The sequence below is a fragment of the Poecilia latipinna genome, unplaced genomic scaffold (assembly GCF_001443285.1).
Source record: "Poecilia latipinna isolate Pla-1442-1.1 unplaced genomic scaffold, P_latipinna-1.0 Scaffold1709, whole genome shotgun sequence".
In the NCBI taxonomy this organism is placed as follows: Eukaryota; Metazoa; Chordata; class Actinopteri; order Cyprinodontiformes; family Poeciliidae; genus Poecilia; species Poecilia latipinna.
In genome coordinates, this window is record NW_015114325.1 from 8,081 (window position 1) to 21,442 (window position 13,362).

General features: G+C 43.0%; 1 protein-coding gene across 1 annotated transcript; it reads right to left on the reverse strand.

The window, feature by feature from the left end:
• Window positions 1–1,460: 1,460 nt before the first annotated feature.
• On the reverse strand, window positions 1,461–7,468 carry LOC106964729 (beta-1,4-galactosyltransferase 3). The gene is made up of 6 exons (XM_015060406.1): window positions 7,181–7,468; window positions 4,501–4,736; window positions 3,244–3,431; window positions 3,041–3,163; window positions 2,866–2,970; window positions 1,461–1,897 (listed from the first exon to the last, which is right to left on the reverse strand). Exons 1-6 carry the CDS (start codon window positions 7,449–7,451, stop codon window positions 1,654–1,656), a joined length of 1,167 nt encoding a protein of 388 aa, XP_014915892.1. The 5' UTR covers window positions 7,452–7,468; the 3' UTR covers window positions 1,461–1,653.
• Between the last annotated feature and the right edge of the window lie 5,894 nt (window positions 7,469–13,362).

Consider the following 13,362-nt stretch of genomic DNA (forward strand, 5'->3'; position numbering starts at 1 on the left):
TTCATGTTTTGTTTTTTTTTTCCATTCAGACGGCTTCCCGCGCCCCCCCCTGCAATGACACGGCGCTCCCCCTAGGGGGCGCGCCCCACAGTTTGGGAACCTCTGCCTTAGATCAACTTTATCAGAACAAGAATCCAGAGAATCAGACTACTTATTCTTAAACATGCAGTTATCCTTTTTTGTTTTCTTTTGCTCTTTTCCTTGGTTTGTTTCATTGTATTTCCTTTTAATTTTTGTAAAGCACTTTGAAGTGCCTTGTTGCTGAATGTGTTTTAGAAATAAAACTACCTTCCAGTACATTAACTATCTTGGTGTGTAAAACCTAACCGAACAGTGGTGGGCACACTTCTGCTAACCTAACAGCAGAGCTACGATTTAGCTTAGCACTAATAGCTAACTTTAAAACTTTAGTGCACTTAGCTTCCCCTACAATAATATTTTCAGATATATTTTAAAGTGCTAATCGACTTGGCTGTTTTGTAAACCTTCAGTTAAAGTTTGAGGTCTGTTTAATTCTTCATGTAGTCAGAGATTTATTTTGATTATTTTGAAGTGAGTGAAGATTGTTTACGCAGGATTTCCATTTCCTCAACAGATTTTCACATTCCCCAAAAACCATTTCAAACGAGGAACATTCAGGAACAAAATAAGATTGATTTGTTCAATATAATTTTGTCACTAAAGCGTTCGTCATATCCTTCTCCACCTGTGATGCTGTGCATGAAATGCCATGTTGGTGTTGTGCTTTAGCTTTAGCTGGTGCTAAAGCTAATGCTAGTGATTTTCTGTTTCATATGAGCAATAAAAACCAGGAGGGAAGAGAAACCCAACAGAATATTTTCATTTTGAATCTGTTTATTTATGATTATAAGGCCACTGTGGACTGTGCAGAAGTTGGAAAGGAGAACAGAAATTAACTGACACCAGAACCCAGTGACACCCGGCCCGTTCAGTTTCTCTCCTCCAGGAGTAAAAGTTTCAGTCTTTCCGACCCAAACTGCCGTTTATGGATCGGAACCAGGCTGGCGTGTCTAAGGCCACTTCCCATCTACGTGATAACCCAGGCGTCTGACGCAACCTGGAGCTTCCAGCAAACTAACACCAAGTGATATGAAGAATAAAAACTTCTTTGGTTTCTTCTGCCAAACTCAGAGGATAAGAGAGATGTTTTCACACAATCAGCCGTCGGAGTGATGAAAATGCAGGAATTCATTATCATCCACAGGAAAAACAGAATTGGAGCAGTGGATCTGAAACTGAAGCAGTGGATCAGAAACTGAAGCAGTGGATCAGAAACTGAAGCAGTGGATCAGAAACTGAAGCAGTGGATCAGAAACTGAAGCTGGCCCGATCAGCTTTCACAGATCCAACGTGAATCAGCTGATGTGAAAACGCTCCAGCAGCTTCCTCCTCTAAACTCCCTCTACACTCTAAGGTCTACGTGAAAAGAAAAGACGTGGTTCTAAGGCCTCATGGTTTATACAGCGGCGACAGCGCCTGACACACAAACTCACAGAGTCCAACCGGGTTCCTCCTCTCCGCAGCTCCAGACGACCGCAGGAGCCACAAGGGGGAGCTATCGCTTCATTCTACCAGAAATCACACCAACAGGATTATTTTACAGCAAGTTTCTCCTGGAGTTTGGTTGAAGAATTAGCTGCAAGTTTCTCTGCAGCAGCTTTTTCTGCTGCAGGTTTGTGCTGCAGCAGGTTTCTGTGCTGCAGCAGGTTTCTCTGCTGCGGGTTTCTGCGCAGGCGGGTGCAGGCCGGACTCGGTCCCGATGTTGACGGTGATGTTGGTGTAGAGGGGCAGGTAGTCCCTGGAGACGACCTCGTACTCCACCGTGTTCATGCCGTCCATCTTCCAGGTCTGACGCGTCTTCGCCAACATGTTGAACCTGAACAGAGACAAAGTTAGATTGACATACACAAACAACAAAACATTTTAATTTCTAATTATTTAAGAAATAGACAAAGATATTTAGAGTTTTTAGAGTTTCAAGAATCTGATCATTCATTGAACTTCTTTAGAAATAAGGATTGTAGACGCTAACATTAGCATTAGCAACATGTTTAGCATTGAGATGCTATGTTAGCTTGTGCAGCTAACATAGCTTGAATAGGCTAACTCCTTCTAGCACAACTTGAACACAACAATAGTTTTTCCAGATCATCGATGAAGCAGGGATGAACCCCAGACGGTATCAGCTTTGTCATCAGTTAGCCTGGATGTAGCAGGTCCGGCAGATTTATGGTTGTACCAGAAACAAAATACAAAAGTTCTGGCACTTTAGTATGTATTAAAACACAAAACCACAATTGTGTTAAAAATGTTTTTTTTTAACCTGCTAAAATCGATGTAACTGATTAATCAAAATTAACTTTAACATAATTAGATTTTGACTTTATTTCTGACTTAATGTGTCATTTTGTTTGACTAACTTGAATTTGTGGATAAGTATTGAACTGAAATGTGACCAACTCCAAAATACACTAGCAGTTAGCAGCTAAGCTAGCATTGCATCTGGCATGCTAACAGAACTTTTTTTTTTATCTCAAAATATTTACATAAAACAATACAAAACTTAAAGGATTCATAATTTGGTGAAAATTATCAACCTGGGATTAAAACTCTTTACTGCTTGTCCACTTCTTCATGTGTCTGTGATGATGGGAAAAAGATGCACCGCCACCCTCTGGTGTAACGCGGTACTGCACCCTAATTCAATATACGTTTACCTCCTTTTAGTTCTGTTAAATTATCAGGAAAGGATTCATGTTACTGTGCATTTAAAGTCTGGTTGCTTTGACTAGGCCATGGACTCCAGGCTGGGTGTCCAGCAGCAGTCGTGCGGTCGGTCTCTACCTCTTGGGGTTCACGTCGTTGCCCTTGTCCAGCTTGTGTTTGATCATTTTGTAGCGGCCGACTTTCAGAGACGGACGGCTGATGAACATCCCCGCCAGAGACACCCTGAGGACGGAGAGCATAAGGTCAAAGGTCGGTCTGTGGCTCGGTCGTAGAGCATCGGAACGGGTCTGACCTGACGCCGATGTCGTCGTCCTCGCCGCCCCAGCCCCAGTAGTTGTTGGGGAAGCCGTTCATCTTCAGGTAGTGCAGCGGCGACAGCGCCGACACGCCTCCAAAGTACATTTTGTATGGAAGCCTGGAGGGGACAAGCAGCAGAGACAGCGTGAGTCTACCAGTAGGAGGCGCCGCGGGCTAACGGACGCTGCAGCGGCGCACTTGTAGCCAAACTTGTCCATGGCGATGGCAGCGTGCTTGGGGTTGGCGTCGCAGACGTAGAGGTTGCGGTCGTCCTCGGGGATGAGGTCGACGTCGTGGAAGAAGAGGCAGTCCCAGTCTTCCTCCCTCATCGCCTCCCGGAAGCCGACGTTCATCAGCTTGGCCCGGTTGAAGGTGTAATTCCCCGCCTGCGGTGCAAAAACACCCAGAAAACCCAAAACTTTTAACAGAAAAAACTTTACGAGACGCTGCAGCTGAAGTTTTTATTTTATCTGCTAAATAATGAACTAAACTACTTCATTTTCATCCACAAAAATAAAATAAATATTTTGTAGAAAACATGTACAAGTCATTTTTGATACAGAACATGAACGCCCAGTTTCTCATGTTTTGTTGTTTGCTTTTTTATGAGAAGTAAAATTTGCTTTGAGAAAAAGTAGGTCACTTACACAAAATTAAGATGAATGCAAAAAACTTTAATGGTAATCTATTTTTTAAACATAAAATTTAAAGTGTTTATTTGTAAATAAAACAAAAATAAATGCAGCTCAAGGGGGCCGCCTAAAGTCCACCACAGGGTCACAGACGGCCCCCCAGCCACACTTTGGACACCCTGAGCTGAACAAAAGGTTCATTTCTGAAGCATGAAGCCGATTCTTCAGAGGCTTTTAATGCGGCTCTGCATTCAGGGCTTCACAGCCAGGGGGCGCCAAAGATCCGGCTGCTTCAAATCAAAAGCTTTTCTTCTCTGAATGAGGATTTAATCTGGATTCACTTCAGATTAAAAACGTTGCTGATTCTTGCAAACGTCATTAAAGCGGATCATATTTTTGTTCATATCTGGATGAATCCAGAATTAAAAACTATTTTTATAGAGAAAAAAGTTTTCCATAATAATTCAGGCTGCATGAACCAGTTTATGGTTCATCATATGATCCTGTTTTCACCAGTTGACCTGAACTGGTTTCCAGTCTGATGCTTTCAGAACCAGACTGGAGACATTCGGTATGGGTCGATACCGAGTCAGTTTTTCAATCGCTCCAGGTCATTAAGGTCCAATTTCTTACAGAAAAACATAATTATTATTTTTCCTTATTAAAAGAAAATAATCCGGTTGAATAAAATGATGAGATTTTATTCAGTCATGCAGAGAGCAGCCAGCAGAGGGAGCAGCAGAGCCAACGGCGATGGGTTCTGTCGGGTTCTGCCGGGTTCTGTCGGGTTCTGTCGGGTTCTGTCGGGTTCTGCAGGTCTCACCTGGTGGATGACGTAGATGCCGTAGCTGAGCTGCTGCCGCTGCAGGAACGGGTGCAGGTAGTAGAGCAGGAACTTGAGGTGATGCTCGCGGTGGCGGTGCGGGATGATGATGGCGGTCCGGTGGCGGGCCTCGCAGTCCGGCGGCCGGTACCGCCCCCCACTCACCACCAGGGGGTTCTTCCTCTGGACCTGGGCCAGGGTCAGGCCGGATGGGAAACTGACGTGGATCGGCCCACCTGCGGACACAAAACAGGTTCTGGTTTACCGGACCGGAGGCAGAAACTGGTTTGGCGGGCGGTTCAGGTGGTTCTGACTCAGGACAGCAGGTAGCTAGCAGAACCAGGGGTCAGAGGTTAACATCAACAGGCCCAGCAGAGCTTAGAGCAGCAACAGTTTCATAATCGCACCCTGAGGAAAAGCCAGCAGAAGCAGAGCTGACTGGTGGATCGTTAGGCTGAAACGATCAATCAGATTAATCCATTATGGAATAATCAGAATCAATTAATCATTAACTGGAGTATACAGACTCTAAAAAAGGCTATTTGTTGAAAAACAAAACAGTAATGAAGCCAAAACTGTACAAAAATATAAACATTTTGAGTTTAAAGATTAAAAAACCTTCATCTGTTTTACCCAGAACTAATCTGGCATTTTAGCTCCACATGGTTCAGATTCTGGAAAACATTTTCTATCTGGTTAATCAATAAATAATCACCAGATCAGAAACGGCTGAACTTTTCACTCATTGATGATTTGTAGAAAAGGATGAAGCTAAAAACAATTAGAGGAAAACTGCTACTGCATTTTAGGCTAACTGTTTATTTTCTGATTTAAAAGAGAAACTGAATTATTTGTTTGCATCTTTTAACTTTTCTACTGTCGTATTGGAAAACATGCAGACTCTGGGTGTTAAGCACAACCCACATCTGGAGGCCGTAGTCCTTGACGCGGCCGTCGCAGGTTCAATTCCCGATTAATCATTAGAATAATCGATTAATCGATAACTAAAACAATGGAGAAACACCCACTGGCTTCAGCAGCAGAGGGATGACCTCTGACCTCAGCTGGTCGACATGCAGACCAGCCACTTCTGTCAGAAAGTTTTCCACCTGAGCCACGATGAGACGGGAGTCGTGTAATTCTGCGATTGATGGGTTCAGAAACACAACCTTCATATTTCATGTTTTAGTGCCTAAAAGGCAACAAACGCCAGAACCAACAGAACCATAATTTCTGGTTCCGGTTCCGTCTCTGCAGCGGAACCAGCAGCTGCTGCGGAGGTGAAGACAGACGACAGATTCATCCTCCTCTTCTCCGTCTTTAGAAGACCGACTTTCACCGGGATAATTAATCCCAAATCCCCAAACGGGCCGGCAGCGCCGCACTCATCAAGCTGGATCCGGTAAATTAACGGCGCTGCACCTTTAAGGCCTCCCCTGCTGCAGCGTCGGCACGGCGACGGGCTTACATAAGCCCTGATCTCGCTGGAGCACAACAGCATGAAGATGCAAAGCCGGAACACAGGAGGGAGGAAGAGGAGCAGGAGGAAGAGCACCGGTCCGGATCAGAGCCGGAGCATGAAGGTTCTGACCCAACAGAACCTTCAGCCCTGCAGGATCAACATTAAAACACGGCTGCTGGACGGGAAATACCACAATAGTAATAATAATAATAATTATAATTATACAACAATAATAATAAAAATAATAATAATAACGATAATAATAATAGCAAGTGGAACTTGGTGAGATGAAGGCAGCAAATGTTCTGGTCCGGATCAGTTTCTGTTCATCTACAGAACCAGAACCAAACAGCTTCACGGCAGATTAATCAAGATTAATCGATTAGTGAAATAATAGTTAAATCAGTAATCCATCATTTACAAGCATAAAACCACTCAGAGCAGATATTAGACCAAAACCGTCTAAAAATATTTTACATTAAAAAACCTTCAGTCACCTGGTTTAAAAGATTCGATTAATCACCTTTTGCATTCAGGTATTAATCGATTAATCCAGAAATAATCCCCAGACCAGCATTAATGTTCAGCTGAGGATTTTTCCTCTGCTCACTAGAGGGGAGGGGGGGATGGATGGATGGAGGGATGGGTGGATGGATGATGGATGGATGGATGGGTGGATGATGGATGGATGGATGGATGATGGATGGATGATGGATGATGGATGGATGGATGATGGATGATGGATGGATGGATGGATGATGGATGGATGGATGATGGATGGATGGATGGATGATGGATGATGGATGGATGGATGGATGATGGATGGATGGATGATGGATGGACATTATTTTTATTTTCTCACTGTTTCCTCCCTGAATCGTCAGTAAATGTAAAAACTGATTAGATGGTTTTAATTTTAACAGTTTACTCATAAAAAGCATTTATGTTTGTTGCATCAGGTAAAAAAGTAGCAATAAATAGTTTGTAAAATTGTTATCGCTATCGGAATAATACCAAAAAATATTGTGACAAAATTCTTGAAATCATCCCTGAGTTTGGTCTAGTTAAAGTCCAGGCAGAGTAAACTGCATGTGTTTATGTTTGTGATGGTGGGACAGGAAACACCAACTAGAAGGTTCCCCCTTGTTTCAGAAGGAAAAACAGCAGTGATGATTGGCCGGGTTCTGCCAGGTTTGGACTGGAAGGTTCTGGACTCACCGATGAGCGGGGACGTCTTGGGGCAGTAAGGCATGTCGTCGGCGTGGTCGTGTCCCCGGGACAGCTGGGACAGGTTGGCGTAGACGTCCCCGCCGCCCGGCGCGGCGGCGGTGCGGTTCCGGACCGGGCCGGCCGCCTCGCCCTTACGGAAGATCCGGATGAAGTAGCTGACCCGCTTGTGGTAGCCCTCCCGGGACAGCAGCGCCATGACGACCAGCTGGATGCCCAGGAACATGAACAGGAAGCGCCACTTGGACTGCAGGGTAACCATGGTGACAGCTGGACGAACGAAGCGGTTCTGAAGGGTCCAGGTGAGGACGTGAGGCGAAACGGATCAGTTCAGGGACAGGAAGGCACTTCTGGCAGGCGTGGGGGGGGGGAAGCGTCCCCCCCAGACAGGAAACAGGAAGTATCAACCAGCAGGAGAGGAAATGAGCGCCTGGCGATCCTTCAGCTCATCGCCACTGCAGGTCAGCAGGGGGCCGACCTCTGCGACCTCTGGCGGTCCGGCTCGCTGTGCGGTGAAGACCCGGCCCGCGGGCGGCTAGGCCCGCTCATTCTGCCGCCGTCGGCTGATTCTGCTGCCGCCCCCCTGTCATGGCCCCCGTGGGCCGCCGCCGGAACAAAGGGAGCAAGGATTACAGCCGGTTCTGGAACAATGACACTGGCCCGCAGGACTCGCTGGCCCGTTGCCGAGGCGACCAGGTTCTGAAAGACAGAGGAAGAAAAGGCATCAACAAATCGAGCGAGAACGACCTCTGACCTCTGCTGCAGCATCAGAAACAAACCCATTAATTAGTCGGTTATAGCAGCCGACGATAATCCTAGTCCTAATCCTAATCCCACTGAAGGCTAGCAGCTTCCAGCTAATCACCTGACAGGAGGAAGAACGAGATTAAAACTAAATCTGAAGGAAACGATCGACTTCACAGAACAGAAATTTGTTTCAACTAAAAAAAAAAAAAGCCACATTTTTCTCTGACTTAAAAAAAAGTATTTTGTTGCAAAATACTTTTTAAGTGACCTGCAGGTCAGTTATAAAAAAAAGATGATTTGCTGCTACAAGCCAAATTTATAACAGGCTGTTGCTAGTGTCTTAAAGATAAGTCCACATTTCTTCACTAGTCACTTTAAAAAAATAAATTTAACTCTTCGCTTTTTTCTTTTTTAAGACAAATAATTTTTTATTGAAAAAAATAAGAAGCTTGATTTGCTGCTTGAAGTCAGATTTATGTTTTAGATTTGTCGCTCGGTTTTAAATTCTGAGAACGAACATGAATCCCAGGAAACGGATCTGGAGTCGGTTTGTTTGGGCTCAAATGAACCATCATCTTCTTCATCCTCTTCATCAGCTCTTAGAGAAGGTCTCGGGAAAATCTGCATTAGCAGCGCTCTGCAGCTCGTCTTCATCATGTTAATAAAGTGGGAATATGAACTGCTGATTGTCGCTCCTCAGTGATCTGCAGATGAACCGGTTCTCCTGGGAGGAGATGTTTGGGTCAAACGGGAAGCTTCCCGCTGCAGATGATCCATCAGAACCGGGCGGCCCAGGAGACCCAATAAGAACTGCAGAAGCTCAGAGCATCAGCGGCGCGCCTCCTCACATCCTCAGCACCAAACATTTTTCCTGTTTATGATGAGAATCAGGACAACTAGCCGCCTGAAGCACAGACCTGCTCAGCAGCGCCCCCGGTGGAGACGCCACTGCAATGCATGCTGGGTGGTAAGCAGACTGAGTCAGAGCGGTGTGGAAACGCTTCCCACTCGGGAGCAAAGCAGAACATCAGGACGGGTTCGCAGCGCAGCAGCAGCAGATGGAGGAAGGAAAAGCAACAAACCACCAAACCAGCTGGAGTTTTTCAGACAAACTGTCTAAATTGGTCTTTTCTGGTTTCATCTGTATGTTTCTGTGCAAACAGACATTTTTGTGTAAAAAGATTCACCAGATTTAAGAAAGACTCTAGATCTATTGCTTGTCATTGATGAAAAAAGCTGCTAGGTTTGTTGTGACTGTTTTAACAAAAAATTAAGTAAATAAACAGTATTGTTGCTAGTTGGGTGTTTTTGGAAAAAAAATTGGCTAGATTCGTTACTGATCGCTTTTTCTTTTAGTTGCTAGTTTTTTTTGAGAGAGATGCTACATTTGTTGCCACTGTTGGAAAACATTCAACAGTTCAATCAGATTAGATTTTTGACCAATGATTTGATTTGACAAAAGATGCCAGTTTGTTCCAAAAAATTCTGTTTTTGGGACAGAAGTTGCCACATTTATTGCTAATGACTACACTGAAAAAAATCACTCAATTTGCCGATAGTCGTTTTTTGTATAGAAAGAAAAAAAAAAGCATCTCGAGTCTGTTGCCACATTTAGTGACTTTTCAGGCTTTTTTTTAATACAAAAAGCGACTTGACAAATTTAGTGACTTTTCAAAGTCATTACGTTTGCAACACCGCTGTTCCTCCCGACCACACCCCCATGAGCTCCACACATGGCCACGCCCCTCAGTGGCTCTTGGCCCCGCCCACTTTGGCGTTTTTCCAAAAAAAAAAAAAAAAATCCCAGAGAATCGATGGAGTATTGTCAAGAAGAAGGCTACAGGGACATAAATAATTTTTTTAAATTGGTTGGATGTTAAATACTGACTGAATTTTTCCAGGTAGAAATAAACTGACGTGGATCGCTCCTCCTTTGGTAGATAAACTTCTGCTCATGTTTAATGTCCCTATAATCCGTTTTTAGCCGCAGCAGCGGATGCTTTCAGTGTGCAGGGCATCAATATTACATCTGCTGCAGACATAAGAGAGAAAGACCGCCATGAAGTTAGTGTGAGGATGAGAGGAAGCTGGCAGTCAACAGGAAGTAAACTCATTAGTCTGAATGCGTTAACCCATGACATGCTGGAAGCATCTGTAATGATGACTGATTGAACATTATGTATCATTATCAGCCGAGCTGCATTTCCTCCTGATGCAACATGAAGCCGCCGCCTCAGACTGGAAGAGGTCAGCAGCAAATCCACCCAGTCCATCAGGTTTCTGACTTTTTAGCTAATTTTAGCTCTTACACAGGTGTTTGCTCACTGAATGGAGTAACTTAATGTTAGTCATGATGGCATTCATCAGCTACATTTCAGCTAATTCTAACATTAACATACTGAATGAAGTTAATGTTATCCAACACGCTAGCATTAGTCAGCATGTTGACTAATGCTAGTCAACTGTAGCATGTTATCTAATGTAAGCATTGCATCCATTACATTTGAGCTAATTTTAAATTAAAAGCATAAAATTACATCCTGAATAGAGTAATTTAATGCTGTCAAATATGCATGTGTTAGCCAATATGCTATAGTTAGTATTTTAGCTAGCTTTAGCTTTTCAGCTCATTTTACCTTATACTGCTGTTTTCACTCTTACGGGCGAAAAATGGGCGCTAGCAACCCACAACCTTTAGCATCTTAGCTAAAAACATTTTAGCTCATCAAAACAGACCTTTGATCAGCAGACGGTTTAGCTTTGTATGCAGAGTTCTGCTCCAGTTTCTAATACTCATCTTCTTCTGATAATTTATGACATTTATGTAATTCACAGCACAAACTTTCAGCTTACAGGACTCACAATGCATTCTCACAGGAAGCGTCCATTTTCTAGCTGCGTTCAAAGCCTGAGCTCTTAAAAACTGCAGTGAAATTCCTTGGTGAGCCTCAGTCCAAGTCAACAAAGCTGGTTTTGATTTTACGCCGTTTGACCCGAGCCATCTGTTCCACACACAGCTGGTTTGGATCAGAACCGGTGAGGCAGCAAACAAAATGTCCCAACAGAAGCTGGAAGGACCTCATTTCTGAAGTTTCTACATGGAGAGAAAAGCTTCAACCACCAACGACCTTCAGCCCGTGACCCCTGACCTCCTGACCCCTGGGGAACTGCTGAGGCGAGTCTGGAATCCGATCCAGAAATCCGCGCCAGGTTTTCAGGGAAACCGTCAGCAGGAAGTCTGCTGCTGGGAATGCGTTTCTGACTGGCAGACATCAGGGAGTGCGATGGCCCGAGGCTGGTTTCCATGGAAACTGAGAGGAATTCACAATCAGATTAAATCCGGTAAAGTCGGGCCTAAGATGGGTCCTGGATATCTGGAGTCATTTAAGAAACTAATTAAAACATTAGTTTGTGATTTCACTAAAGGGTTAATTTATTCAAATGCATCAAAGCCTGAAATATTCATCGACCCAAACCAAGTTTAGTTAGTTTTAGTTTAGTTTTATTTCATTGTAATTTTGTCTAATTCAAATAGTTCTAGTTAGATTTTACTAATTACTAGTTTTATTGGTTATTTAATTTTTATTAGTCATAGTAGTAGTTTTAGTTTTTCACACTGTGGTTAATTTTTAGGTGCAGAATTAAAAAAATGTAAAAAGTTGTTACGTTTACATCGATTGGGTGATAAATACTCGACAGAAGATAGTGTTTTCAAAAAATGGACTAAATTTTTGTTGGACATAAACTGACTGGAGTTTTATTCCAACTTTCACCATTTTTCCTCCAGGAGGAAAACGAGGCTCCGTAATTTACTGACAGCTGACGTAAACTGCTTGTGTGAGGATAAAATAAATGTCACATCAAATTGAAAGGCTAATAAACAGATTAACAGACATGGAAACAAAGGATATATCTCTACAATTTCAGCATGTTATATTATATTATTATTTATTTATTTAAATTAACAAAAATGTTTTCTACATGTAGTTATAATTTTGTTTGTTTTAGTTAATAACCTTGATCCATATATTCATTAATCAGTCGATTGTGTTTTTAATCAGTTTCTACAATAAAACCTGATCAGCGTTGATGAACACAACACAGCAAACTTTTTATTTCTTATCCCAACATGTTGATAATTTTGTGTTTAAAGTGACTCCGTACATCAGGGACGGGTCCCCTCCTGTCGTCTCTGACCTCTGGCCCGTATGGAGCCTGGAGAGGTTTGGGGGTTTCCTTCACATCAGACTTGCAGGGGGTGAAGTCTTTGACGCTTCAGTGCAGCAGATTCATTAAATGATGCAGTTGGACAGAAAAGATGAGATTTTATCTCCAACACGGTAAAAACAAAACCAACTTCCTGTTGGAGGCGTGAATACTTCCTCCACCACTAATGAACTTCTGTCCTTCCAGGCATCTTTTCTGTCTGATAACTTTATGACTCATATTTTAGGCTGCATCTCTACTGTACATGACAGCTGCTGCTCTCTGACGGTGCGTTCAATGACAAATGGGAAATCCAAGGTCAGGTGTTCCATGTTATCGTCCAATTGCTTTGATTTAATCTGCAGTTCATCATGAAATAATAATTCAGGCATCCCAGTCCGTCGGATGATGTGATGAAGCCAGGATGAAGGCAAAATTATGATTTTCTGATTCAAAATTAATTTATTCATCTGAAATCATTCTGTTACAGCAATAATTTAAAATGATTTATTTTTTTCATTTGATTTCTTTCAAATCCTTTGTTCCATACTTATTTGTTAAGTTTTAAATACATTTTTATGTCTTAAATTACGTTTTTAGCTTCAAAATATGTTTTTTTTCCCCACTTAAAATGTTTTTTTTTGTCAAAGATGATTCTCATTTTATTGTTTCTCCTTTAGAATTATTTACTTCTATTTTTTTGTTTCTGGTCTTTGTTTAAATTTAGTTTTTTTATTTTATATAATTTCTCTTAAAGATGTTTTGTTGCAAATATTTTTTGAAAATAAAATAAAATAAATAATTCCCCCGATGTAGCTCCATAGAACGTCAGGTCAGACTGCAGCTCCTCTGTGTTTACTGTACATACAGCAGGTCCAGCACTGAACAGGCATCACCAGCGTTTTTCAGGAAAAGCTGAACAAACACTGAACGTCATTCTTATTCCAACAACCAACCAGGAAGAATGCGTCGGCATGGCGACGCCTGCCAGCTTCCTCGTCATGGAAACACATCCAGAAGCCAGTTCGTGTCTCCAGAGGCCAAGGCGGACTCATCCTGTCGCTCTGATAATGTTTCCACCCCCAGGTGAGGTCCTGCCCCCATACAGGTACCAAGCAGCCGCCGTTTCCATAGCAACGAGGAAGCCCAAAGGGAGCCAAGCGACCCACAACGAAACCAGAGCAACAACTTCCACCAGAAAGAACACGGCGGTTCTGTTT

Excerpts from the sequence above, each read along its gene's own strand:
- LOC106964729 (XM_015060406.1), bottom strand. The coding sequence starts at position 7,451 with ATGGTTACCCTGCAGTCCAAGTGGCGCTTCCTGTTCATGTTCCTGGGC. Across the intron at positions 3,432-4,500 it reads GCATCTACGTCATCCACCAG|GCGGGGAATTACACCTTCAA; the intron begins GTGAGACCTGCA and ends TTTGCACCGCAG. Across the intron at positions 3,164-3,243 it reads ATGGACAAGTTTGGCTACAA|GCTTCCATACAAAATGTACT; the intron begins GTGCGCCGCTGC and ends TGTCCCCTCCAG.